Here is a 26,345-nt window from a genome sequence, read left to right on the forward strand (position 1 = left end):
CAGGGAGGCCGCAGCTGGAATCGAACCCGGTACCCTTTTTTATTTATTTTTATTTTTTTAAATCTCAGGTGAAGATGCTTCACGAAGGGTCGGTTGACTCCAAAGTCAAGTGCGTTGCAGTCATCTGGCCAAGAAAGGACTGTTTCAAAGTCACAAACACAAAAAAGGGGACACGGAAGGACTGATCGCTTAAGAGCCAATGACGTCTTACATAATTGCTCTTGCTTTTTTTTGCAAATTTGTGGGCGTCGGCGTTGGCGCGGAATGTCACTGGAAATATCCATCCGTCGGGCCCGAAATAAAGACGCCGGGATTTGTCTGAGGGACCCCCCGTGACGAAAACGTCTGGCCAACAAGGCGCTGTGTGACGATGAAGCACCACAGTGGGGACTGAAATGACGAATGGAATCGCGCCTCCTCCCACGTGAGCCCGGGCTCGGGACCAACCGTCCCTGCTGTGCCATCGCGCACGTCACGCAGCACCCATAGATGACAACTTGGTCCGGCGCCATCGTGGGCTGCTGGCGGCTCTGAAGAGAACGATGTCGGGGAGTCATCCATCGCATCGCAAGACTTCCCACTCGACGCCATTGCCGTAATTAGAACGGCCAAAAGCAGCCTCGTTCTCCGCCATTGGTCCTTTGCATTCAAGGCACGAAGCCGAAAGCTTGCGATGGCAATCACCATCGCTGCCCACCGCGCCAGGTTCAAAATGTGGCATGACATCGCCGCTCGTTGTGCTCCATCTATTGGGTGGGATTTCTTTCTTGGGATGTCGCCATGACGATGTCATGAGGAAGCGGCAGGTTTACAGTCAGACTGACTCACGTGTGTTGTGTTCTGACAACTCGATGACGCCCGAAGACACTTTGGGAGATGTCTTCGCAGCACATCTTGAGTGCGCGCTCATCGTGACCTTTCGGGGAAAAGTTTGCACCGCCACTTGTACAACGGGGGTGCGCGATGGACCGATCGCCCGCGGTCTGGTCCCAAGTCGATCGCGGGGGGGGGCTCAGCTCCGTTGAGTTGAGCTGAGTGTAAACCGCACCCTAAGAAGCCTCTCGGTTTCACGTTGACCCAAAAGTAGATAGTGAGCACGCCTCCCCACCGAAGGAATGACGAAGGTTTACTGTCGTCCGTTTCTTGCAAATGCCGGCCAACAAAATATTTGGCCGTCGCCAAAGGCACAGATCATTCCGTGCCTTTGTTTTTGCATCATGTTCTTGAAGTCTCACTTACGCATTTGTCTTGGATTCGGCGGCTAAAAATAACATGTAAAAATACAACCCTGGAAGCTTCCTTCTTGCCAACCCCCCCATCGATCTTGCTCACATGCGTCATAATGAGTGCTGGCACAAAAGCAGCCATTGATTTTTTTTTCTTGTACATTAATGACTAAAAAAAGAAATGAAAAAAATGGGGGGGGGGGGGTTACTCGGTGAAGAAAGAAGATGGTAGCCCAGCATAGATGAAGCACATAAATGCATTTGTACATCTATTCATGTGATGCCCAGAGCTTTTTCGACATAAGGGCACATTGCTACTTTGTAAGTAACAATAATTCAAAGCTTTGCATTACATTTCTCAATCGGTTACAAGGAGACACATTGAGCGACCCGTTTAGCACGTCCGCCTCAAATGTGTTCGATTCTTGGTGAATCTTGGTCAAAGTGATACATAAACTTTATTCATGGCTGACGGAAGTGACGCAAGAGCCCCAACTTACCGCGCGACACCTGCTTCCCGCCGTAGCGTCAGTCAATGCTAACGTCGAAAGCTAAGTGGTGAGTAGCAACTCGTCGTTAGTGCGGATCGATTCACAGTTCTAGAGTAATATTTCAATTTGGTTTTGTTATACCGCTGCGCGGCGTGCTCCCTAAGTTCCCTTAATTGCGCACATTGATTTCTGTGTCGTTCTTAAAGTGACGATTAGTCCACTGACATTTTTTTTCGTGTTGAGTTGATTGGCAAATGCTCGTTTGTTGCGCAGATAGTTGTCCGAGAATGAACACGGCTTCACCATTGCTCCCGCCACACTGCGTTGCAGGTAATGTTTATTTCTTGTCAATTTTGCTGTATTTTGTTGTCCATGTCGTTATTTTTCATTTATTCGACCGCATTATGAGGGCGAATCCGCAATTCGTCGCGGCCACTTCCGGTTTGTGTTCGCGCTCACGTCTCTGCTCCCTGTGTTGTGTTCACAGACACTTCGTAAACGCGAGTGAATGTCTTCTCTTTCTTTTCGTTCCAAAAACTCTTAGACTTTCTACCATAATGGTTAAAATACTGTACGATCACACACGTATATACTGTATATATATATATATATATATATATATATATATATATATATATATATATTTTCTCATAAGAGTGGAAACAAGATTTTAGTGGTCTGTTAGAGCCACGAGGAATGCAGAGTGATCATCGTTGGAGACTGAATGCGACTTCACCATCGCTCCCGCCATACTGTGTTGCAGTGCTGTAATTAAAAAAAACATCTGTAATCCGTCTTAGTGTCAGTGATGTATTGAAGCCACACCGACATGGAGCTGCAGACTGCCACACTCTGTTATGGCCTGTCACACACACCCACACACACACACACAGTGTATATGCCCTCTTATTGGCCAGCGACCAGTCCAGGGTTTCCCCTGCCACTCAACCAAAGTCAGCTGGTATAGGTTCCAGTAAAACCCGGTGACGTGAACAAGGACCCTTGAAAAACATGGGTCAAATTATTTAGAAACATTGTTTTTATAATAAGTGGCGGATGATGTCGCGGTACACACGCCTGACTTGTGAGCGTGCAGGGTTTGATCGGTTTCCACTCAGTGAAAAAAAGAGAACTGATCACAAACCCTCAAAATATGAACGTGTCCGCAGTGACATTCAGAAAACTAGCAATGTGACTAACCTCCTAGAAAAGATCATCGCCGTCAACAAAATGCATCATTTGATCACCACGTTGAATTATCAATCGCGTTCGTCATTCTCTGTCACAAGTGGCCAAAAGAGGATGTAGTCAGACTCGGCATGTGGGTGTCAAACAATGACACAAACATCGGTGACATTTGCGTAAAGGAGACTTTTCGTCACGCACGGTGCCGTTTCGCCAATTGGCACCAACTCTGTAGCTGCGTCGAGTTGGATGAAGGGCATCGTCGATGAACGGCCATATACGTCGGGTTAATTGAAGGCGGGCATATGAATTCCGTGTGTCTGGATGTGCGCCGTCCAGTCTAGGGCGTTCCTAACCACTGGTTCGGAGTCAGGTGGACGGGCTCCAGTTCACCTCTGATCCTGCACCAAGCTGTCCTTCAGTTTCAACGGCCAATTGCAATTTAGACAAACAATCGTTGCACCCGCGTTTTTGGAACGTGGCCAAAAGAAAACCCGCACAAGGCAGTCGGCGACTATGCGATCCCGGCGCAGGAAAGCCAGAGTCGAGATTCGAACCCTGGACCTCAGAAATGTCACGCACGATCTTTGCTGCGATCTTACTCGCAGCCGCAAATTGAGTGGATGCGTTTGTAGCGTTGTGTGTATATTTGTTGAAAGATGATTTCGACTTTTGTTGCCTTTGTGCAGGAAACGGAATTCCCAAACTTGCCGCTGTAGGTTTGCCGTGTCGTTTTTGTGCGGCGCTATGGTAGAACTCAAAATTTCCCTCTTGCTTCTGTGCAGATGAACGTCCGAAATGGTTACGAGACAGCTGGCTGCCCCCTCTCCCACACGCCGCCGTTGTGCTATCATCGCTTGCTGCGCTCTTCGGGTTGCCATGGGGACAGTGAACCGCTCTGTAAGTTGGTACCCAGTTGTCAACCGCCTTGTATTTTGCGCTGGATTTTTCTTCGGGATGAAAATTGGAACACGTGAACCCAAAATCAAAGGAACAAAGAGATACATTTGCGCCAATAACCTGTCATGGGTAAGACACGCCAGTGGACACGTTTGTCCGAAGAGAATGGACAAGCCGCGGAGCTTTTGTGACTGTTGAAAGTTGATTTAAGAGTTGTGGAAAGTTCCAGAGAAAGAACGCGTGGGCGCCTTTCACGCTGGACGATGCGAAATGATGCTCTGACCAAGGCAAACGTGCAAATATAGAGTTCATTTGCCTGCCCGCTCGGGTCCAATTTGAGAGCCAATTACCTCCCATGGAAAGGGTGGTCCTGCTCAAGGAAGCGGGCCCAATAGGGCGACCTTCAGCGAAAAACGGAATTAGAGAGCCATTTATAGAGGCGCCCGAGCCGCTCGCCGTCTGTTTTTGTTGTTATTTTGTGTGGGACGCCTTGCCGCCAAATTGCTCGGATGCGATGAAAATTGAAGTACAAATTGGTGCCGCCGCCAAGGGAGCCGGTTTATGCCCCTTGCTATTTCGGAACATAGCTCGAAACTGACAGGGTCCTTTTTCCAAAGCGATTACACTTGAAGTCGATTGATATTAAACTGCGTGTTGCAAATAGACATCGGCGATTATCTTTGGCCTCTTTATGTAACGCGTGTGCCCTGTCGGGTTGATTTTTTTCCCCCCGTGGTCGATTTACGGTTGGATCGAATGAGTCGTTTGCGAAGCGCTGGACAGAGAAAGGAGGAACGCTTTCTCTCGGAAGATTTGAAAGGCAAACGTCTTCAAAGTTCCAAGCCTTCCATCCCCGTGTTTGACACCCGTTTTTCCAAAATGTCAAATGAATGCCACTGTCGCACGTTCCGTTGCTATTTGTGCGGCGTTGGCGTGGCGATTGCTTGGATGTCGTTAAGCCACATGGAAAGAGGATGAGACGGTCGCCGTTAATCATTTCCTCGCGCACTTTTTTTTTTTTTTTTGAAGCTGCTGTTCAGTTTTCATGGCTTATCTCCGCCTCTCCAATCGCGCTCGATTCCCCTCGTTTGCCACTTGCACACTCTTCGACCTGACGCCAATTACGAGGTACAAAGCTGTCTCGTCTTCCGTGGAAACGTCTCACGTTCTCACCGACCTGCAAGCTGCAGATGCTCACATTGCCGCAGCGGCGCGCTCATCCGTCAGATGTTATTTATTCCAAAAAAAAAAAAAGCCAGTGTAATTAGATCTCCACTCCTAAATTCAACAGTCAACGAATAAGCGATCTAAATGCCATCTCGAAATTCGCCCGCTCCTCTGCACAGCTCCTAGCGCGGTCAAATGGGTTTTTCCGGGCAGCCCATATATGGTCGGACGGCGATGAGGTGTGCGACGGATGAATCATCCATTCGACTCCCACACTCGCTGGCCTTGCATGCGTGCAAGACAAAGAAAGGGGAGGGTGGGTAGGGGGGGGGATGACCGAGTGAGGCGGTTGAAGACTGACGAATGAAAAGCCCCTTGAAAGCAATACAGACAACACGAGTAACGGTGCTCCCTGAATGACAACTTCGCATTTCCAAAGAGGCGGCGCGAGCCAGAATGACAGTCGTGCAAAACGAATTGAAAACACTTTCCTCTCCTTAGAGCCGTCCTGTCCAAAAATGAAACCAAAAAAAGCGTTTGTGCATTCACAGGTGTGTGTGCTCATCGTTAAAAAGTCATTTAGTAGCAGCCAATTCAAGACCAAATCTGAAAAGACGTTTAAAAACGTCTTTGGGAGTGAACGAGTTTTAAATATCAAGTCGCGTTTCTGAGTATTCGGATGCAGACTGTAAAAAAGGAAAATGAAATCTATGAAGAAAAAAAAACAAAAACCAGCAAGCGCGCTCTAAAAACGGACAAAAAAAACCTAATACCTTTCGGATATACATATATACGGTGCATAGCTATACATTAGGAGTGCGTCTCCATCCGCTAAATGATGACCTGACGGATATTTCGATACGATTCAAGATCAGTAAGTTTTGAAATGGAACAGTTCGGCGTGAGACGACGACGACGAGCTTTTGTCATTTTATCACAACGTGCAAAAGCGCTCCAAAGCCCAAACGATTCACCTTCATCAAATCAAAGACTTGAAAACAATGGCCGCTGTCTATAAAGTGCTGCACGGGGAGTAGAAATAATTCGTCCGTTGCCGAGGACGGTCGAATGCACAAAAAAAAAAAAAAAAACAACCCGGAGATGCTTCGGGGCGGATTGTCATGACGGCAAATTGCATTGGAGTCATCGGGCCCCGATTGGTTCCAAGGCGTTCAATACCGTTTCATCAATCCAAGCGATTTCTAACAGTGTCCGCACTGTCGTCGCACGTGTGCGTATTGAATTTTCAGGCACGGCGAAAAGCGTAATTGTTTCTCCCGTGCTGGCTTTTCCGTTCCCGACGCGGTATTGTCGAGGCGCCCGAGGGCTTTCTTCAAATTCAATGGGAACGGATGACTCACAGCATCAAGGCTAGCCCGTCGCGCTCGCGCAGCTGCCGCCGCGGTTCTTCGGGATGCGCCGCGCTCGCGCCATGTACGTCTTTCCTGCTCTCGCCTCACTCTCATCTCCGAGCGCCCGCCGCCGAGGCCCGGCGGCGCCTGGAGAAAAAGCGCCTAGCGTCCAGCGAGTTCACACCGCCCGCCCCCGGCTCTTTCCGAATGACGGCTTGTTGATTTTAAATTTCCAAAAGCGGGCGAAAGGGGGAAGGCTTCACAAAGAACGGCACGCCGCTATTGTCCATGTGCTCAGAATCGATGCTCATTTGCCCCCACTTCATGGCCAGTTTAAAAAAAAAAAAAAGAAGAAGAAAAGCATCACGTTCCCAACTTGTTTTATCGTTGCGCCGACTCCCGGGGTGGTCATTTGATGAGACCTGAGAGTTATTGATTATGAGAGCCCGTCTCATTCTCATTCGTACCCCCTGGCGAGAGCCTGTGAACAAAAGTGGCCAATCGTTCATCGTTCTTCCTCTTTATCAAGGGGAGAAAATGCTTCCAAACGTTTCCCGGGTGCCCCTATTTGCCAAAAGTCACTACTCCAAAGAATTCACTTGTTTGGCGGATTACACACTTGGCGTAATCCGCCAAACGGGCGTAGCCAGCGTGGGCGGGGCCACCAGCGACCATTTTGCGAGGGACAAGTCGACTGCGGATCCCCGTGGCGCTGTTACAGAGTGACACCCCGCCCCCTGCCGTTTTCTTCTTCGGGAATCTGTGGGGAAAAGAATGTGCAGGAGTCATGACGAGCGCTTCTGTTTTCGACTTGCTGAGTCACGCTGATCCAAAAAAGAGGCCCCGTGTTTCACTTTGGAAAGGGAGCCAAGAGTGCTGTAACAGGCGCACACCCACATGAGGTGGATTCCTTTCCGCGCTCCGAGAACCACCCGGGCTTGCCCACATCTCTGGGAGAAGAGGCAGGGAGGTGTGCGTGCGTGTGCGCTTGAGAGGGAGAAAGTGGGGGTGTGTGGGGGGCGTGGGGGGTGTCGAACCTTGAAATTGGGGATAGACTGCACCGTGTCAGATCTTATACGTGGTCGTCTTGAAGCGTGCTGGAGTAGGCCGCCGCTTCGTTACTGAGCCTCCTTTTTGACAGGAAGACGTACGGACGCTTAACTTTACGACACAAGTTGTCGTATACGAAACGCGAGCAACCATCGGTGTCGTATTGAGTCTTCGCCGATTCCCTTTTAGCAAAAAGCCATTGGCGCAACGTTGCTTTCTTGATGGGGAGATTTTCCACCAGCTGAAAAAAAAAGGGGGTCCATTCCGCAACCCCCCCCCCCCCCCCCCCCCCCGCCCCTCCCGTGTCGTTCTCGGTCACCCGTGATAAGAGACTGCCAAGCCATCATCGGTTGTCGGCGAAATCGCCTCGCTCGCGACCAAGCGCTCTTTAGCAGAGCGTCATCGGTGTCCATCTTGTTCCTGTTCCTGCTTTGTTTTCTGTTCAGCGTTGCTCTCGTTAGCTTTTGTTGTGTTTTGGGCGTTGTTACCCTCAGTGCCTTTTTGCTTTGGTCATCCATTGGCTTCTCCTTGTCGTGATTTTGCGTCATTTATTTCTCTTGCCTGTTTTTTTTTTTCTTTTTCGGAAGGGCTGTTCCCAGCGATTTATGTCGCAGAAAATCAAACAAATACTAGCGGAAAAAAAATGTAACTCAATTGAAGCCTTCTTAAAGAAAAGAAAATTAACCCTGCTATAAAGAGCTAATTAAAACTATAATGGAGCCCCCCCCCCTACATAATATTTGGGTCCTGACTCGTTGTCGTTCATACAACAGAATAAACTTTCCATGTGTCACTAAACAGGCCCAGCTTCAAATCAGGCGAGATTTCACATCTGCATTCAGTCGTCCTCGTCGGATAGGATATTTTATGTTATTTTATTTTAATTTTTTTTTAAAAATAAGTGCTCCACTTCAATAAGGTGGCCTTCAAAAGAAAGAAAGACTCTCGCCGATTGTGCTCAACCTCCTTCCGGTTATCTTTGGGTCTGCGTTGATATCTACGTAGTTTGCCGTTCCTAATCGCCCGCATCTATGCGTGCGCGCGCCTCCCTCCCTCCCTCTCTCTGCATCAGCGCATTACCCCCCCCCCACCCCACCCCTCACCGCTCGCGGCTCCGTGCGCAAACTGGCACTGGCGGGCGCGCGCCAAACAAACACTTCTCCCACGCACGCTCCTCGGCTCTCCTCCCCTCCCGTCCTGCCTCATTCACTTCATCCACGCGCCGACTCCGACGGCAAGGGGCGGGGCAAGGTGTTGGGGGGGGTTCGGATATAAACCACGAGCGGAAGGCCACACGCTACACTGAGACCGAAGCCGCTTTCAGTGCCGCAAGCAAGAAGACTCCGAAGCCGGGAGTAGAAGTACCAACGTTGATTCTGGGAGCGTCCGCCGTTTGCTTTTCTCCGGATTGCGAGCCAGATTCATCAACGCGCGCGCTATAAGCCCGATTCTCCGGATATAGCAGCCAAACAAAGTTGGTAGTAAACTCTTTGGAGTTTGTAAGAGTCGCCTTTTTTTTTTTCAAAGAAAATTCTTTGCTTGCGGGCATCTCCGATACTCGGGTCTGACCCCCGCCCGGGTCCGGAGCCGACCCCCGGCGCTTTTTGACGCCGCAGCAGCAACAAACCGGGAGGCTTTTTGGCCAACATCAAGTCCGTGCCGCCGTTCTAAAGACTTCAACCTTTCGGGGTCGAAAGACGCGGTAAGAAAACGTGCCTTTCTCTGCCACTTTGAAGGAAATGTGACGAAATTGTGCGTGTCGAAACCTTTCGCTTTGCTGTCCGTGGTGCTGAAAGCTCGGGATGTGCCTGCGCCTGCACGCATGGAATGTCAATTTGCTCGCAGCTGCTGCGCCGCTTTTGCCGCCGTCAGCTTTGAGTGAGAGAAGTTGCCGGAACTTTTCGGTGTTGGTGGTTTTGTGGCTATGGTCGGTCTTTCCAATCGCTCGGGGTAAAAGGGAGAGCACTTTGCGAAGAACCGGAGACCGAATGCCTGTTTGTGATCCGCGTGCATGCATATCGGGCGTTAGTCAAAGCGAAATCGGGATCAGACCCAAGAAAGAAGAGCGGGTTGTCGTTTGTTTTGTTGTTTTTTTTTTTTTGCAACAGTGCTCAGTTTGCTCCTGCGCTTCAAAAACTGCAGCATGAATGAGCAGTGCGGTTTTGAACCCAAATATCCCGAACGGCCGGCATCTCCATGACGACGGCGGTCTCTTGCTTCCTCCCTCGCACGCTCGTTTTTTGCCGAACTGTTGCCGCCGGCGACAGACGCTCGGGCGGAGGGGAGAAGGAAGAGAAAGGTCAGCTGGGAAAGTGGCCGCAATGTGCGTAGACCCACAGCTGGACCTCCTTTTTCTTTTCACCCCTTGCACATTCATGGAGCTTCCGGGTGGAAGGGGGTGGGGGGTGGGGGGGGGGGGGTGAGAGAGCGTGCGAGAGAGCCCTCTCTATACAAAGCAGAGGTCTTTGCTATGCCGCTCACAGAGTGGCGCCACGGGGGAGGGGGGAAATGGGAGTGGGGGGGGGGGGACCAAGCCTGCAGGTGTGCGTCTGAGCGATCGCCACCGCAACTAGCAAATCATACGGCGCCGTCGCCTTCGTGAATGACCCGCGCGCAGACGTCTGCGGCCCCTCGTCGTCGAGCCGATCGATCCCGCGGAATAGCCGCAGTCCAAGAATGACAAAGACGCGTGGCACCGAAACGCAAGAGAGAGGAGAGACATGTTGCCCGGCAACCAGTCAGAGCATCTCCCGTCCGTCCAGGGGGGGGGGGGCGGCGGGTTGAGCGCAGATCTTGCGAGTGACCCCCCCCCCTCGCTTGTTTATTGTGTAATAAGAGCTGTGCATTGTCGTTGCCAACCCCCCCCCCCCCCCCACAGTCACCCCCCCCCCCCCTGCCCAAAAACACATCTAAGTGGCCGCCGCTAGTGCGAATGTGTCTACGGACGTCAGACTGACGCAGATGCTTGGCAGTTGAGTTCAGTGTGTGGAGCGGTGGCGGCATTCTGTGAAGGGGGGGGGGGGCGTAATTGCATCACAATTATCCTGCCGCCAACGAAGCCATTTGCTTCCTTCACACTCTGCATTTTTTTTTTTTTTTTTTAAACATTGTAATCCCGAACGCGGAGACCCCTTCACGCAAAGTCGAACTCTGCTCATAAATGTGAGACGGCTCAATCAAGTGCATTGTCTCGACTGTCCCCCCCCCCCCCCACCCCCTTGCAGGTCCTCCTCCCTGGCTGACCCGATGGCGCCGCCGGCGATTTGCGGCCCCCGCGCGGCTCTCGTCCTGCTCTTCTTGGCTCTGACCTCCTGCAGTCCCTCCGGCCCGGCCTCCGACACCTGCGCCACCCTGGAACAGAGTCGCTTCTTCGGCGTGTTCTCGTCCAGCGCCAACCTCCCCTCGGCGCCGTGCTCCTGGACCCTGCAGAACCCCGACCCCCGCCGCTACACCGTCTACATGAAGATCACCAAGCCGACCGATTCCTGCGGGCCCAGGCAGATCCGGACCTTCCAGTTCGACTCCTTCATCGAGACGTCCCGCACCTACCTGGGCACGGAGAGCTACGACGAAGTCGTCAGGCTGTGCGACGCTTCCGCCGCCGTCACCTACATCGAGTCCAGCAAGCAGTTCCTGCAGATCCGCAAGGTGGCCTCCCGCCCGAGCGGCCCGCGGGACGACGACGACGACCAACAGGTCCCGGATGACGTCGGCGAGTTCAAGTCCGAGTTTCTGGTCGTGGGGAAAAGGAACCCCAGCATGCCCGCCTGCCAGATGCTGTGCCAGTGGCTGGAGAAGTGCCTGTCGGGCAGTACCCACGAGTATCCCTGCGGGATCATGAACACGCCTTGCCAGTGTTGGGAGACCCCGAAAAGGAAGCCCGGCAGCTGCTACAGGGGGGGCGTCTACGTGGAGAAATGCCTGCCGGCGCCCAGAGACGACGGACGCGGCGCTCAGATTGTCAGTAAGTGGGACACGCAGCAAACAAACCGCTTGTGCTCGGGTTGTTCGGTAACGGCGGCCGTAGGGGTGGGGGCGCCCCCCCGACCTTTCCTTCGTTTGATGCCGACGGTACAACGTCTCACTGGCACGGGACGTGCTCGCCGCGGCCGCAGACTAATTAGACGCAAGTGGGAAGGTGTTACAGCAGAGCATCTCCAAAGCTTAATTGGATGAACCGCCCGCCGCGCACGCCGCGCTAACTCGCTTGTGGTGCAAGTCAAGCATGTCAAGTCGGGCGCTTGGCCGCGCGCGCACACGCGCGCTTCTTGTAGGAGAAAAGCTGGGAAAGAGCACAAAGAGCTCGCGGTCGGCCGGCGGCGAAAATCGAAGCGCGCTTGCGGTTGGCGTAGCAACGCCGCCGTCGGCCCCCGCGGGCGGTTTCAAGCAATTTCGGCCTCCGCTACCGTTCGGCTTTGAGCGTGCAGACGCAAAGCATGTCCTGAAACGGCTTCTCGACACTTCTCGAGTCAAGTATCAAGTACAGCTGTATTGTCAAATGTGCAGCGTGTGAAAGAATCCTTTGAGGACCAATGTCACTTTGCGTTGCAGAAGGCTGGGCCGGCTGGAGCCGTTGGTCCGTTTGCAGTCAGGAGTGCGGCGGGGGCGTCCAGGTGCGCAGCCGAGCCTGTCAGCCCGACGATGCCGTGTGCGAGGGGACGGTTGAAGAAGGCCGGGCGTGCAACTCGCGGCCCTGCATAGGTAAGCCTTCGTTTAGCTGGAGCGCCGTCAATGCAAAAAAACCAACAAAAAACCAAACCAAACCCCTTTGTTGTCGTCGTCTTCTTTCCAGGCAAAGAACGCAACAAGAGCCAAGGTCTGCGGGCCATTGTCGGCGTGAGCCCCGGAGGCTTTGCGACCCACATCGGTAAGTTGAGTTTGCCGATGCTCCATGGCGGGGCGTCGTCGCCTCTGCAAACGTTCAACCCGCTGAACTCTCTCGCTCAGCAAACACCAAGACGGACGAGTGGTCCCCTTGGAGCGGCTGCTCGGCCACGTGCGGGGAAGGCTGGCAGAGCCGCACCCGTCTCTGCGCCACTTCCTCCTTCACCACCCAGTGCACCGGACCGCTGCGTGAAAACAGGCCTTGCAACAACACCGCCGTCTGCCCAGGTGACTCGCTCGTTCCTCCTCTCCGACCTGCCGACGAGTGAAATCGGTAACGACACTCTGGTCCTTGGGTCAGCGCCTTCATGGATTTTTGCCTTGCAGTGGATGGCGCCTGGGCCGAATGGACCCCGTGGAGCTTGTGTTCCTCCACGTGCGGTCGCGGTTACCGCGATCGCACTCGCACGTGCAGGCTGCCCCAGAACGGAGGAGAGCCCTGCGAGGGCCCTTCCAGACAGAACAAGCTTTGCAACATCGCCGTGTGCCCCGGTGAGCTGTTTTCCAATTGTCATTTCACCATTCGGGGGGGGGCGGCTTGGGGGGGGGGGGGCCTTGGGGGGGGGTTTCTTTCAAGAACCACATTTGCTTTTTCAGCGACATGATGGAAGAGAACATTCAAGGCCAATGATGGTGTGCACTGACCTGTGATGCTTCTCTGTCTCCCTCTAGTGGACGGATACTGGAACGAGTGGTCGGTGTGGAGTCCATGTTCTGCCTCTTGCTCCAACGGCACCATGCAGAGAACACGAGAATGCAACGGCCCATCCTACGGGGGCTCGGAGTGCCACGGGAGCTGGAAAGAGGCCATCAACTGCTTCCAGAAAGAGTGCCCCGGTAAAAATACAAAAAAAACAAACAAATTGTCATCCTTCAGACATGTCACGATCCAGATTTCATGGCGCGCGCGCTACTGTTTGCGTTTAGTTGATGGACGCTGGCACGCATGGAGCTCATGGGGCAGCTGCAGCAAGACTTGCGGCGGCGGCGTCCAGCAGAGACAAAGAGTTTGCGAAGGGCCTTTCTTTGGTGGGGAGCCTTGCCCCGGTGACAGAGGAGAGCACAAGCGCTGCAACGAGAGGAGATGCCCCGGTCGGTCACGTCGACATAAAAGCTGGTTAAAGCTGGTTTCACAAGCTAACGTGACCATCGCAATCCTTTAGAGCCCCATGAGATTTGCCCGGAGCAGAACGATGGCGATGCGGTGTGGAAGAAAACTCCAGCCGGGGACATGGCTGCCATCTTATGTCCCGCTGACGCCGCAGGTACTTTGTAATTCTTGACCTCCAGACGTACGTCGGCCTGACCGCGTGCTGTCTGTCACGCAGGTCTGATTCTTCGCCGGTGCAGTCTCAACGCCGTCGGCCTGGCCACCTGGGAGAGCCCGACTTACGTCAAGTGCGTCTCCAAGAACTACGAGAACATTCGCACGCTGGTAAGTTCCCCGCCGGCGAGTCCCTTCTCGGCAAAACGCAATCACTTGGAGTCACGCTTCAACCCCTCCTCCCTGCAGTCAAGGGACTACATCGCCAAAGCGCAGAAGGCACCCGGCGTAGACGGCGTCGCCGAGGCCATTTCACGTCTGAGGTTCTCAACCGACGAAGGCGCGACGTACAGCGGTGACCTCGTGGCCGTCATGGAGATCCTGAAGAACATCACCGAGTTGTACAAGGCGTCCGGGATGAGGCTTAGCAATGCTGACGTGGAGGTAAACGACAACGTGGGCTCCGAGACTGTCTTTCCATGTCTCAGCTGCCAGGAGCGTCCCCAAAAAGGATTTGATTGACTGAAGCTTGTCGTCCCCGTCCCCCCCCACCCACCCTCCCCCTCCCCCACAGAACTACGTCCAGACCATTAGCAACCTGCTCAAAGAGGAACATCACGACAAATGGGAAGAGGCACAGCTGGTACGTGAGAAGAGGGTGTCAGAAATTCTGGGCGGGGGGGAGGGGGGGTGCATAAAAAAGCTTGTCAGTGTGAATGATAGTCTGGTGTGAAAAGAAGTCTGAAGTCATTAGATGGCAAACTCGCGACAAATTGCAAAATCGCGTATGAAGGACAAACACTTGTAATGTTTGAGCATTTAGTTCGCTTTTTAAAATTTTTTTTTTTCCTGCGCCGGTTCCTCTGAAACTTTTTGGCCATGTCTGCGCGTTCCCCTGCAAGAAGAGCCGCATGACAAACGCGAATGACGAGTGAAAGTAAACACTTGCGCACGCGCGCGGGAGAGCGGAACTGACTCAGGGAAAATACGCGGCGCCCACTCGCCAATCTGCGACTCTGCGCGCCATCCTACGAAGCCGCGCCGGATGCGACGGGTACACAGACGGAGCACGTTTCATAGAAACACGCACACCTTGCGCCCACATTGCTGCGGTTCGTGCGTCAGAGACACGCAAGTCAGGGACGGCCCCCCCCCCCCCCCCTCTCCGCTCAGCTCGAAGTGTGTCGAACGACCGGGATGAATCAACCGCCGGTCCATTTATGGCTTTCAGGAAGTTTTCTGGTTGCCTAGCAGCAAGCCGGGCTTTCACCGCAGTGGGCGGATTTCGGCGCAGAAAAGACATAATAGATGCTTCGTCATGACTGAAAGTCTCCGCTTTCTTGTGACTACATTTTCAAATTCTTCATCTTTTTCATCGCTGAGAAAAAGGTCGTGACATTTTCTTCCCGCTCTTCCCTGGCGTTAGTCACCGTTTTCAGCCAACAAGTCGGCTTTTGCAGGGGTGTCCGTCGATATTTTGAAGGGGGCGGATCGAATTGATGGATTCATCTCATGTCAATACAATCAACTCAGCCAGTAGAACCACGAATGAGATGATTGCAAGCTACAGCGGATACAAATCTCACAAGAACCCCCCTCCCCTCAAAAAAAATCCAACATATATATTAACCCCTAAACTATTAATGACGATATCCTCCCCCCCCCCATCCCTCCACCCCTTCTTTTTATCCAATCCTCATCCAGATGGATGCCAACGTGAAGGAGTTCTTCCATCTGGTCGAAGAGTCTGTGAACATGATCGGTATGCAAATGAGCGGCTTCCAGGACATTTACGAAGTGACGGAGAATTTAGGTGAGTACTAATTTCACCCGGCCGCAGCTCTCTCTGCTCATGTCCCGTCGGGATGTTTTTTTGTCTTCGCAACACCCGCCGAGTGCATCCGAGCATCTCTTTGACCGCGTGTCACATTCATCAGACAAACCAATTAGCCGCCGTCGCCCGGCTCGCCCGCATCGGGCATAGCGCGTTTGACTTTTAGATGAAGCGATCGGTCTGTCGACATAACTTTAAGCTTCATAATGCGACTCGTCCGTGCCACTTTTTTTTTTTTTTTTTTTTTTGGCTCGTACTTCTCCATCCAAAGGCCGAGACTTAGTCTTGAGTCTTTCTGCACTGTGCATGCGTTTCCTTCTCAGTGCTGAGCATCCATAAGCGGCCGACCACCACGAGCTCCAACTTCACTTTCCCCGCTAAGGGCTGGAGGGGGATGTTGGACTGGGTCAGGACGGCTGAGGAGAAAATATCCGTTTCCAGAGATGCGCTGGCCATCGAGCATGGTGGTAAGACGCGCGTGCGCGCACTCAAACAAATAAAATCAATTTACCAGCGATAGCGACATGCAGTTGCATATATATCTAAGCAACGATTTTGCTCAATTCCAGACGGCGGCGAAGCGTTTGTGACTGGCATCGTCCTCTACCGAAACCTGACTGCATTTTTTTCCTCTCAGAGGTAACGCCGATTGGGACAAACGTTCTTTGCATGTCATTCTCATTGTAGACACCAGATGGCACCCAAACCGCCGCCTCCATCTTAGCCTTTTAAATTGCCAAAGCCATCACTGCACTTGGCTGTCTTTGGGGAGGGTGGGGGGGTGCAGTTCAAGAGAAGCACATATGAAATCCAACTCCAAAATTGAAGATGTCACCTCTTGCTCAGTGACCGCATCTTATTGTCTTTCCGCAGCAACGCAACTCTGCTCAACTCCAAGGTAGTGACGGTGATCGTCAAGCCCAGCCCCGCCCTTTTGTCTTCTCCCGTCGAGATCGAGTTCCCGCATCTCCACAACGTAAGTCCGTGCCTGTCGCCACAGAAAAATATCCCGGCGTGGCCCCCTCGGGCGTTGTGCTCACCGCGGCGCGCGCCAAGCTTGACATTTTGCTGACATTTGCCTCGAAACGGTGACATTTGCCAGCTCAAACCTTCCCCACCATGGCAGTCCACGCAGCTGGTCATTGGCGATGACCAATCACAATAATTGGCCCAGTTAATGAGCTCCCAGAAACTGTTTGGCGGTTTATACGCGGCCACAACTGATGGCGGGTGGATGGCGAGATGTTGTTTCTCACTGTCACACATTTGTAGCAGGCACTTTTGAAGGATACACGCTCGCTTTTTATGTCGAGATTTCTCACAATCTTCGTCTGACTCATTTTTTTTTTCCTTTTCCTTAGGGCACAATGAACGAGACATGCCTCTCATGGGATGAAAGTGAAACGTGAGTCTCGACTTCGGTTGTCTGTCTTTTTTTGGGGGGTTTGGGGGGGGTGCATCAAAGTCATGACTCACATCTATTTTCTCTCGCGGGAAGGCGATGTCACCAGCTCTGAGCTTCTTTTTTAGTCACGCGTGTGTCACCGCATCTGTCAAGCGACACGCAGGGCCGTCGGCCACCCTAAAATCCAAAAACAATTTGCCTTAACATCTTGAACAAATGGCAGCCAGAAGCAAACTGTGGCTCGGGGGCCAACGGCGGGTCAGTATGTTGAGCGCTGCGATGACAGGAAGTGCGCCATTAGCTCCTCAAATCAACTTCAAATTGGTCCTACCCCCCCTCAAAAAAAAAGAAAGATACACAACAATACATAGGAGTCGACTTAATGCAGATGTCTGTCAAACATCCGTGTTTGATCTCAGGAGGTTTTGATCGTGGTCATAGTTGGGCTTTTTGATTATTCGTGTTGCTTTTTTTTTTTTCCATTTGGTTTTATTTTAAATTTTTGGTTTGTCATCCCAAATGATCAAGTCTTAAAATAATTGACATCATTTAGCACACGCGAGCAAAAAGTCTCGCCACCATTGGCGAGACTACTGTTGACACCAAAAAGAAAATTTGTAAAACGTTCATCTTTTATTATGAGCCTGACAAGACCTAATCAAGATGCCCGCCCCCCCCCCGCTTTTTTTTTTTTTTTTTAATGAGCTGCGTCAGCTCTCCACGCAGCCTCTCCTGTGCTCCGCTCACGCCGGCGGGTGCCGTTTCTCTCCTCCCCTGTGCAGATCCTCCCTGCTCGGATCGTGGTCTGCGCGGAGCTGCAGAGCCGTCGCCGTCGATTCATTCCGAACCAAATGCGTGTGTGACAGCCTCTCCACCTTCGCCATTTTAGCACACGTCAACTTCGACTCGGTAAGTCTTGGAAAATCTCATCATGCGAAAGCTATTCTCCGGTCCCCGCGAAAGCTTGCGTGCCGCGCGCAGCGGGCGCTTGCGCCTTTCGAAGCCATTTGCCTCGCGCCTCTTTGTCTCCGCGGCAGGAGAGACTTGCATGAAAAATGGGACTGCCATTTGAAAAAGGGACGCAACTAACAACGTTGACGTTGCAAAATCCCATGCCGAGGCGTGAAAACACGACAGGCGATTGTATTTGGCGATCGCATTTTTTGCCATCGGCCTTTGTGGTCGTCCGTCTGCATTTTCTTGAGAATATGTGAGCATCGTCTGCTCGCGCGTGATCATTTAGAATCAGAATAATGCCGTTTAATGACTATAAATGACTTTTTTTTCCCAAAATCTGTGCTCTTGTGCCCATGACGGATGTTTTTTATGACCAAACAAAAGAAACAAGCAAACGTGTCCCAAAAAAAAAAAAAACACACAAAAAAAACGGTTATTCCCCCTGTAGACTGTGCTGCCCCAGAAGCTGCTCAGTCAGTTGCCAAGGTAACGGCTTCTGCAGCGCTCACTCGCCTGGGGGGATTTTTCTTAACTGAGAAGCTGGGAACCAGGAAAAAAAAAAACCTTCTTCCCTTGCCCCCCCCCCCCCCCCCTCCTCCGCTACAGGATGTGATCTGGCCGTCTCTGCCATGCACTGCTTTCTGCTTCTGACAGCAAACAGATGCCAAATTCCTCCCCCTAAGACCCCCCCCCCCCAAAAAAAACAACAATTTAAAAACACCCCATCTTGATGATTTCAGTTGTCCAGCATTTGAACATGCACATTTTCAATAACGTCGCCCGTCGAGCTCGATGGAAATATCGGCATGAAGAAAAGAGGCGGAGGAGGCGAGTCCGACTGAAGCCAAACATGGCCGTGCGCTCGCTCGCTCGCTCACTTTTGATGTGCTTGATGAGACGACTCGCAACGAAATGATTCGAAATGTCGGTCGGGACGGGCCTGCGGTTGACCAGCTTCGACTTAAAAAAAAAAAAAAAAGTCCAAAGCATCAAGCGGCGGGTGCGCTCGTTTCTCTTCCGAAAACAGAACGTTTGATGCGGGGCCAAGGGCAGACGGAAGACATGCTCCATATTTATTTAGGTCAAACCCAGACTCGTATCGCGCAAGCCGGATTGAGAGCTTGGCAGGAAGAGGGCGCAACGGACCGAATCGTTTGATTGGCGGCTTGATCTTCGTGCACACGTTGACCTCGAGGTCACCTTGCCCGGGCTGCCGTTAGGGGAGCCGCCTTGGATCACGCGGCCGCTTCGCTCGGATGCCCGTTTGGAGTCCGGTCGTTGGTTTTGGCGCAGCTCTGAGAGGCCATGTCTTTTGTCCTCCCCCCTCCCCCCTCCCCCCGCCAGATCATGGACAAGGCGCTTCTTCCATCCGTGACTCTCATCGTCGGCTGCGGGGTGTCTTCCCTCACCCTGCTCCTCCTCATCATCATCTACGTCTCCGTGTGGAAGTGAGTCCCCCCCCCCCCCTCGGAGAAAAGCTTAAAAGGGCCTTGGGCTCTCTCTCTCTCTCTTTCTCGCTTCTCCTTAGCCAAACTCATTTTCTTTTTATTTCTCTTGCAGGTACATCCGTTCCGAGCGCTCCGTTATCCTCATCAACTTCTGCCTGTCCATCATTTGCTCCAACGCCCTCATCCTCCTCGGACAAACTCAGGCTCGCAATAAGGTTGGTCTTTTGCCCTCTTCCCTGTTCCAGTTCAAGGCTCGGTGAAGCTCGGCGCTTTGGGTGACACCCCCCCCCTCACCCCCCCTCCCCTCGCCTTTGTGCTTCCCCAGGTGGTTTGCACACTGGTAGCGGCTTTCCTGCACTTCTTTTTCCTCTCCTCCTTCTGCTGGGTGCTGACCGAAGCTTGGCAGTCCTACATGGCCGTCACGGGGCGCTTGCGCAAGCGCATCATCCGCAAGCGCTTCTTGTGCTTGGGCTGGGGTGAGTGCAGCTGTAGTTCACTTCTTTGTCTCCCCCCCCCCCCCCCCCCTTGGCCTCCTCTCGGTTGATCGGTTGCTGGTGTTGCTTTCGTACGCTGAGCCTTTTATTGTTCATCTCGACAGGCCTGCCTGCGTTGGTGGTGGCCGTGTCTGTGGGTTTCACCAAAGCCAAGGGATATGGCACCGTCAACTAGTAAGTCTCGGGTCTCCTTTTTTTTGCTTTTCGGTGTGAACCCCCCCCCCTCCCCCCCCTTACCGCCCCCTCCTCCCCGAGACATGACGCTGTTGCTAATTTTGCCGACTGGAAGGCACTTTAAGACTCAAAGCCTCTTGAAATCACAAACTTTGTAAAGCGTACTTTGCAGAGAGTTTTGATCCGGCCAAGTATTAAAGGACTGCAAATGTTTTTTCTTTTAGCTGTTGGCTCTCACTTGAGGGCGGACTCCTCTACTCCTTCGTCGGACCGGCCGCCGCTGTTGTTTTGGTACGTATCTGAGCCGCGACCGAAATCGTAATGACCGCAATTCATTTTCCATTATAACGCTGACCCCCATGCCCCCCTCCCCTACCCCAAAACAGGTGAATATGGTCATTGGCATTCTGGTCTTCAACAAGCTGGTATCCAAGGACGGAATTACCGATGTGAAGCTGAAGGAGAGAGCCGGGTAGGTTGGATTGATCTTGCAATCCGGTTTTTGCGCTGATTGACGCTTTGCAACTCATTTGGGTGCCAGTCACGGAAGACGCACTTTCGTAGTAGCGGGCCCTCCAGACACTCCGAATCTCAACCCCCCCCCTCGAAACATAAAGCGCTTTCCCGGTGTTTGTGTCAACATGCAAAATGCTCAAAATCTGAATTGGCCGCCTCCCTCGCTTGCAGGGCCTCGCTGTGGAGCTCCTGCGTGGTTTTGCCCCTCTTGGCCCTGACGTGGATGTCCGCCGTGCTGGCCATCACCGACCGCCGCTCGGCCCTCTTCCAAATCCTCTTTGCCGTCTTTGACTCCCTCGAAGGCTTCATCATCGTCATGGTGCACTGCATCCTGCGTCGAGAGGTAAGGACCGACCCGACCGGCCGGCTTGCAGGCTTTGCTTTCCATGCAAGTCCCTGAAGCGAGCGTGTCGTCCCCCTTTCTCAGGTTCAGGAGGCCGTGAAGTGCAGGGTCGTTGACCGCAAGGATGACGCCAACGCAGATTCTGGGAGCTCGCATCACAATGGCCACAACCAGCTCACGGTATGTTTCTTGGCGTGACGATTTTTCTCCCCGAATGCGAACGTGCGCATTGACGGAACGTCTCTCTTCCCTTTTTCCATCAGTCCGATATGGAAAAGGATGGCGATTCACGCGTACCAGGTGAGCGTTCAAATCCGGCTCCTTTCTCCATTTGCATTTGGTCGCGGATGCCCTTCACGTGCTCCCGGTTGACCACGACGGTCATTTTTTTTTTCCCCCTCAAAGGTATGAGCGGCTCATCCGAAGAGAAGATGTCCCCCCCTCAGATGCCTCTGCCCATGGGCCCCAACTTCCACACCCTGCCGTCCAACAAGACCCACATGCAGGCGCTCCCCGAATATTCCAGCCACACTCTCACCCTGAAGAGAGAGAAGAGCCGGCTGGCCGGTGGGGTGGACCCCCCCTGCGGGAAACCCGTGTACGTGTGCGAGGGAGAACTTTTCCGGCCGCTGGATGTGGATCTGGCTCGCGTTCAGGCGGAGGGCGGAGCCTCCGACGGCGGCGGCGGCTACGTGCTCATGCCCAACACCACCTCCACCCTGAGAAGCAAGCCCAAAGAGGAGCTGGCCAAATACGACCTCGGCGCCGAGCAACTGCCGCAGGCCAGACTCATGCACCTCGGCGGGCCCTTCGCCGAACCGCAAGCCGCCTTTGCCATCAAGTCCGTTCCCTGCGACCAGGTCAGCGTGTCCTATTCCGAGAGGGACTCGCCCATCCAGAACATCCACAACATCTCCAGCGAGTCTCACATCACTCACAGCAGCCTGGAGAACACCTTTGAGTCGATGAACTCCATGATGTCCAAAAGCGAGACCATCTCCACCTTGTCCATGAGCTCCTTGGAGGTAAGAAACAAAAAAACAAAAAACAAAAAATACCCAGAATGCTTCCGACTTGCTCATTTCACCGAACTGACCCGATTCGTCCCCGTCGTATTTTATAGAGACAAAAGTCCCGCTACGCCGAGCTTGACTTTGAGGTAAGCGTCCATCCATCCGCCTTTCTTCATCGCAATGATCCCAGAGTTCAACGTTCATGATTTGGGTCGATGTGCTCCGCAGAAAATAATGCACACCAAGAAACGCCACCAGAACATGTTCCAGGATCTGAACAGGAAGTTGCACCATGCTGAGAAGGACAGAGAGTCGCCCGCCTCTGACAGCAAGGTATGCCATCCGCTCACCCTCGCTGCTTTTTTTTGGGGGGGGGGGGGGGGGGGGGGGTTATTGACACATGACAAGGTCTTTGTATTTGCTCTACGGTTAACGTCAGGATGCATTTTCTTTCTTGCTTCCTACAGTCCGTGAGATGGAGCGTCTCATCAGCGGGAAGCGACAAAACCAACCAAAGCGTGAGTCTTTTTCATACCAGTCGGCAATTTCAAAGTAAACAAAAGTCAAGACACGGTGCCGGATAGACGAGGACGTGATATTCGTGCTCCCGAAATCGTCGTTTCTTGACTAAGCCTCGTCCCTTCGTTCCCCCGCAGGACAAACAGCCGGGTCCCTTGGAGAGGCCTTGGGAAGGAGTCCGGGGCTTAGCGCAGCAGTCCCCCCCCGCCTGGGTCCGCAAAGACTTGGAGCCTTTGGCCGCCTCGCCGCTGGAGCTGCACTCTGTGGAATGGGAGAAGAGCGCCACCCCCATCCCCCTGGCCGGTCAGGACATGGTTGACCTGCAGACAGAGGTCTGAAGACCAAGGGGGGCGGGGGGCTAGCGAGCCAGTAAGCTTTACTTTCACCTTTTGGGTTTGGGTTCCCGTATGGGACGAATGGGAGAAATCGAGGCGGCGGGAAAGTCGCTCCGAGAATCTAGGTCTTCAAATCCTCAGCCGGAACAGGAAGAAGCGGGGGCGGGATGGGGTAAGAGGGGACAATAGTGGGGTCGGGTCGGGTTGGTTTCTTTATCGTAGCCTCACCCAGCGGACTCGGCTCAGGAGCTCGAGGGCCCGGCGGGGAGTTCCGAGTTCCAAGTCCTGCGCTTCGTGGCGACCACAGCCGGCCGCATTGGCTGCGGGGTTCCCGAAGCCTGCGCTTGAGATGATCTGGCTAAGGAGCCCTGCTGCAGTTAGTCTACACCCCCAAATACCGGAACGCCGTCTCCTCCGCCCCGCTAACGACGCCTCTCGGCTGCTCCACTTCCAGCCAAATTCCCTTCCCGGCATAGCAAAGAGAGCAAAGGCAGCCGCTTCACAGTTGGGACTTTTCAAGGCGCAGGTTCTTTGTTTCTCGTTCCACTTGATCCTTTCCGTTGCTCTCTTAAGACAACATCCCTGATACTCGGAATACGTTCCAACTCTCTGCTGGTGATTCTTTTCCGTATCATCGTTACCGCTTTTGTCGATGATCCGAGTTTGTTTGGTTTCTTTATTTTGACTGGAACCTGCAATGTTCGGCTGGAAAAAAAAAGTGGAGCGCATATGTAACGTGTCGGATCCCTGCGTGCTCTGCATTGGGACAAAGCGACAGAGCGCTCGGTTTTGTGTGTGCGTTTTGCCTCCATACCAAAACACCGGCGTCACGATACGGACTCTCAACACGGAGCAGTAACAAGGCAGCCATTTGTGGATCCGGGGCTGGGAAAAAAGACCTTTTGGTCAGCGGCCATTCGATTCTCAGCCTTGCGGGGGGGGGGACTCTTTGGACAAAGCTGAGGCTTCCTGGCACTGACGTGACGGCGCAGTCTCACGTTTGTGTTTTTACCCATCGGTGTGAAATGGGCCAATAGGACGCCGCGCTTGATGCTCAAGCAGTTTTTCTTACCGGTGATTGAACTTTTTTTCTACCGTCTTTCTCCTATTTGCCGAGCATATAGACGCTTGATGAGAATATTGTCTGACAAATCTGTATTAGCAATTCAAGGAATTTATCCATTTGAGATTTGTTAGCCTAAGACTCCACATTTGGAGATGTCTGTGACAGGTAGACAATTGTACTTCTATCGACTGTGTATAGTATGAATGACTAGCTCCTATAAATGTGCTTCAGGATATTTGTTATTACTCTCCACTGTGTCGCGATGAGTAATGGAACCTTCTGTCTCCTGTAAACGTGTTTTGATAACTTTGTCACTAGCCGTCACGGTTATTGTTACCTGCAAATTCTCTTTCCGCTCGCATCGGTTCCTTTGTTTTGCCGTCAGTACCTCGACGGACTGAACCCTTTGTAATCTCTTGTCCTGATTTTATTTTTGGATGCATTTTTTCCCCCCCATTCCCTAAACTGTACATTTTGCACAGCACAAAATGAATGTGATTAATTTTGAATAAAACAAAACTACACCGACATGACCGAAGTGTGTGACGTGACTTGTGAAATGCCAACTCTCAAATGACTCGTCTAAGGCCGGACAACATCGTTTTTTTGTTTGAATATGTTGACAGAACAAATGATTGGCCAAATGAAGACATTCAGTGGAAGCTCACAGAAGCGCGGTTATGTGTTTGTAATCTATTTTTAATAGCCACCCTAAAGCCTCTGGCAAAATCTCTCTCGATCGAGTCGTGATTTGTTGGTACCAAAAAAAGCACGCTCTTAAATTCAGAAAAGAGCAACTGTCATCTGTTCTATTTTTATGCTTTCAGCAGGCGAATCATTACAAAGGAAAACAAAAGGGGTTCAAAAGCGCAGTGGTCTCTCAACTTTTTTTTTTTTTTTGGTGACGCAGACCGGTTGAGACAGCGGCACGGCGGGGGACTGGTTGGCGCGTCCGCCTCACAGTGCAGGGGTGCAGGGTTCGATGTTTTCTTGTTTGTTGTTGTGTGTATTATTGTGGCTCCGATGTACAGCACTTTTTAATACCACAGTGAGAACAGCAGAGGCCCCAGAAGTGAGCCATGTGGAACACCACACGAGAGCGGGGCAGCTCTAACATCAATGGTTTCGTCAAGTCAATAGGACCGAAAGCACTCAAAGTCGGAACACCTTGATCAAGGCCAGCCTTCTTGAGCAAACGTTGCGCCACGGTGTGTTTAAACTGACGTTGTTAACTTTGTACTTGAGGTTTTTCTCTGCCTTGCTTTGCTGTCTTTGTGACTAAAGAAGTCCCCCACGGGCAAGTGTTTGGCAACGGCCAGAACGAAAAGGCTGAAAGGAGGACATGTGCTTTGATGGAGGGAGCATTTATAGAGCATGCGATGTCAGGCCGGAGAAAGCTGACGGAAGTGCTGCAAGCCTTCGTGGGGTTGACTTACAGTATTTGGTGCAAAACAAGTGACATGGATGCGACAGCCAACCGAGGCGGGGATCTGTTTACAAACGTGGGCCAGATGTTCCTGGGCTCGAATGACCTTGTGTGTTCAAAAAAACAAAAGACTCTGCGCGGGCCCCGATAGTGGCACCGATAGTCACCATGGCAACATCCAGACAACCCCGGGGGGCTGCCGCGCCAGCGGTCTTGAAAGCGGGCGACCTGAATGCGGGCACGGGAAATCGGCACCGTCTCATCCTGAGCGGCTTCACAATTTCATTCGGCAAATTGGTAAATACGCTCGCAGCCGTCTGTTGGAAATATAGATGCAGTTAACTGTACATTTCTGTGGCGAGGGCGCTGTTGCGTCATCCTTGAAATTCAAAAAGATGTCACCCACGCCCCGCCCTTCCCCGGAAGTAAGAATACATCCCGCATTGTATTTGGTGCCATTATTCATCTTGCCCCCGTTTAAAGAGGGGGTGGGGGGGGGGGGGGCGGGTACGTGCCCCGCGTGTGCTCTGCGGACGTGCTGGAGAAATGCACTCAAACTGACGTGAATCCATGAAGACTTGATGAAATATCGTCAAGTATCTAGATCGGCTTCAGCAAGAAGAGGTTATGAAAAAGGAATTGCGCGCCTGACCTTCCTTTGTCTTTGCACGGATTAGTGCTGTTGCCAGGATACTATTTCCGATGGCAACACTTGAGCGGGTGAGGTGGAAGGATCCAGGGAACTGCTTGCTCTGTACCCCGCGGACCGGAAGAAGTCTGTGAATGACGATCGAACACAGTGCAAAAAATAAATAAAATAAAAAACGCAGACACAACAAAAGCAGTCGGTGGGTGAGGTTTTCTCGACACAAAATAAAACGTAAACATTTGCAGTTCCCTCAAAGGAAATCGAAGTGTATTCTCCATGAATGATAGATACATGGATATCTTCTTCGCTCTAGATGATGATGATGATGATGAATGATCTGATTTCATGTTTAGTGATATACTGCCACCATTTGTTGCATGGTTGCTACTACCATGCTTGCACTAGTTCAGTTTCACAAAAAAGGGTCTTGCGAGGTGAGAAGAATGAAGAGGCCTTTTTTGTGATCGTGCTTTTGAGTGGATGAGCCATAGTGTCGGTTGTGGGTTTGTGTTTTTTTGCCGTTGCGTTTCGTTAAAAAAAATAATTTAAAAAAGAATTCGATTCAATTGAAATACTGTTCGTCGTTCAGATTATTGTTTTTTTTTTTGTTTGTTTCGTTCTTGCTCTTGTGTTTTTTCATTTGCCGT

The 26,345-nt window shown here is 52.3% G+C and overlaps 1 protein-coding gene across 2 annotated transcripts; it reads left to right on the plus strand.

Annotated features, from left to right (window-relative positions):
- The first annotated feature begins 1,451 nt into the window (after window positions 1-1,451).
- On the plus strand, window positions 1,452-24,156 carry LOC127603608 (adhesion G protein-coupled receptor B1-like). 2 transcript variants are annotated; one of them, XM_052069981.1, is made up of 33 exons: window positions 1,452-2,047; window positions 3,688-3,802; window positions 10,596-11,335; window positions 11,923-12,072; window positions 12,164-12,238; window positions 12,319-12,483; window positions 12,583-12,747; window positions 12,928-13,092; window positions 13,183-13,347; window positions 13,419-13,520; window positions 13,584-13,690; window positions 13,769-13,963; window positions 14,094-14,162; window positions 15,224-15,332; window positions 15,677-15,820; window positions 15,923-15,992; window positions 16,227-16,329; window positions 16,715-16,758; window positions 17,541-17,667; window positions 19,060-19,163; window positions 19,276-19,378; window positions 19,489-19,639; window positions 19,762-19,831; window positions 20,056-20,122; window positions 20,218-20,303; window positions 20,519-20,690; window positions 20,775-20,870; window positions 20,954-20,990; window positions 21,096-21,715; window positions 21,814-21,849; window positions 21,932-22,036; window positions 22,171-22,221; window positions 22,360-24,156. In XM_052069981.1, the coding sequence occupies exons 3-33, from the start codon at window positions 10,618-10,620 to the stop codon at window positions 22,558-22,560; spliced, it is 4,572 nt and encodes a 1,523-aa protein (XP_051925941.1). In that variant the 5' UTR covers window positions 1,452-2,047; window positions 3,688-3,802; window positions 10,596-10,617; the 3' UTR covers window positions 22,561-24,156. The 2 variants fall into 2 exon arrangements, with proteins under 2 accessions (XP_051925941.1, XP_051925943.1); XM_052069983.1 differs by lacking the exons at window positions 1,452-2,047; window positions 3,688-3,802 and adding an exon at window positions 8,665-9,073.
- Window positions 24,157-26,345: the final 2,189 nt, after the last annotated feature.

This window comes from Hippocampus zosterae, chromosome 7, assembly GCF_025434085.1.
Source record: "Hippocampus zosterae strain Florida chromosome 7, ASM2543408v3, whole genome shotgun sequence".
Taxonomy (NCBI): Eukaryota; Metazoa; Chordata; class Actinopteri; order Syngnathiformes; family Syngnathidae; genus Hippocampus; species Hippocampus zosterae.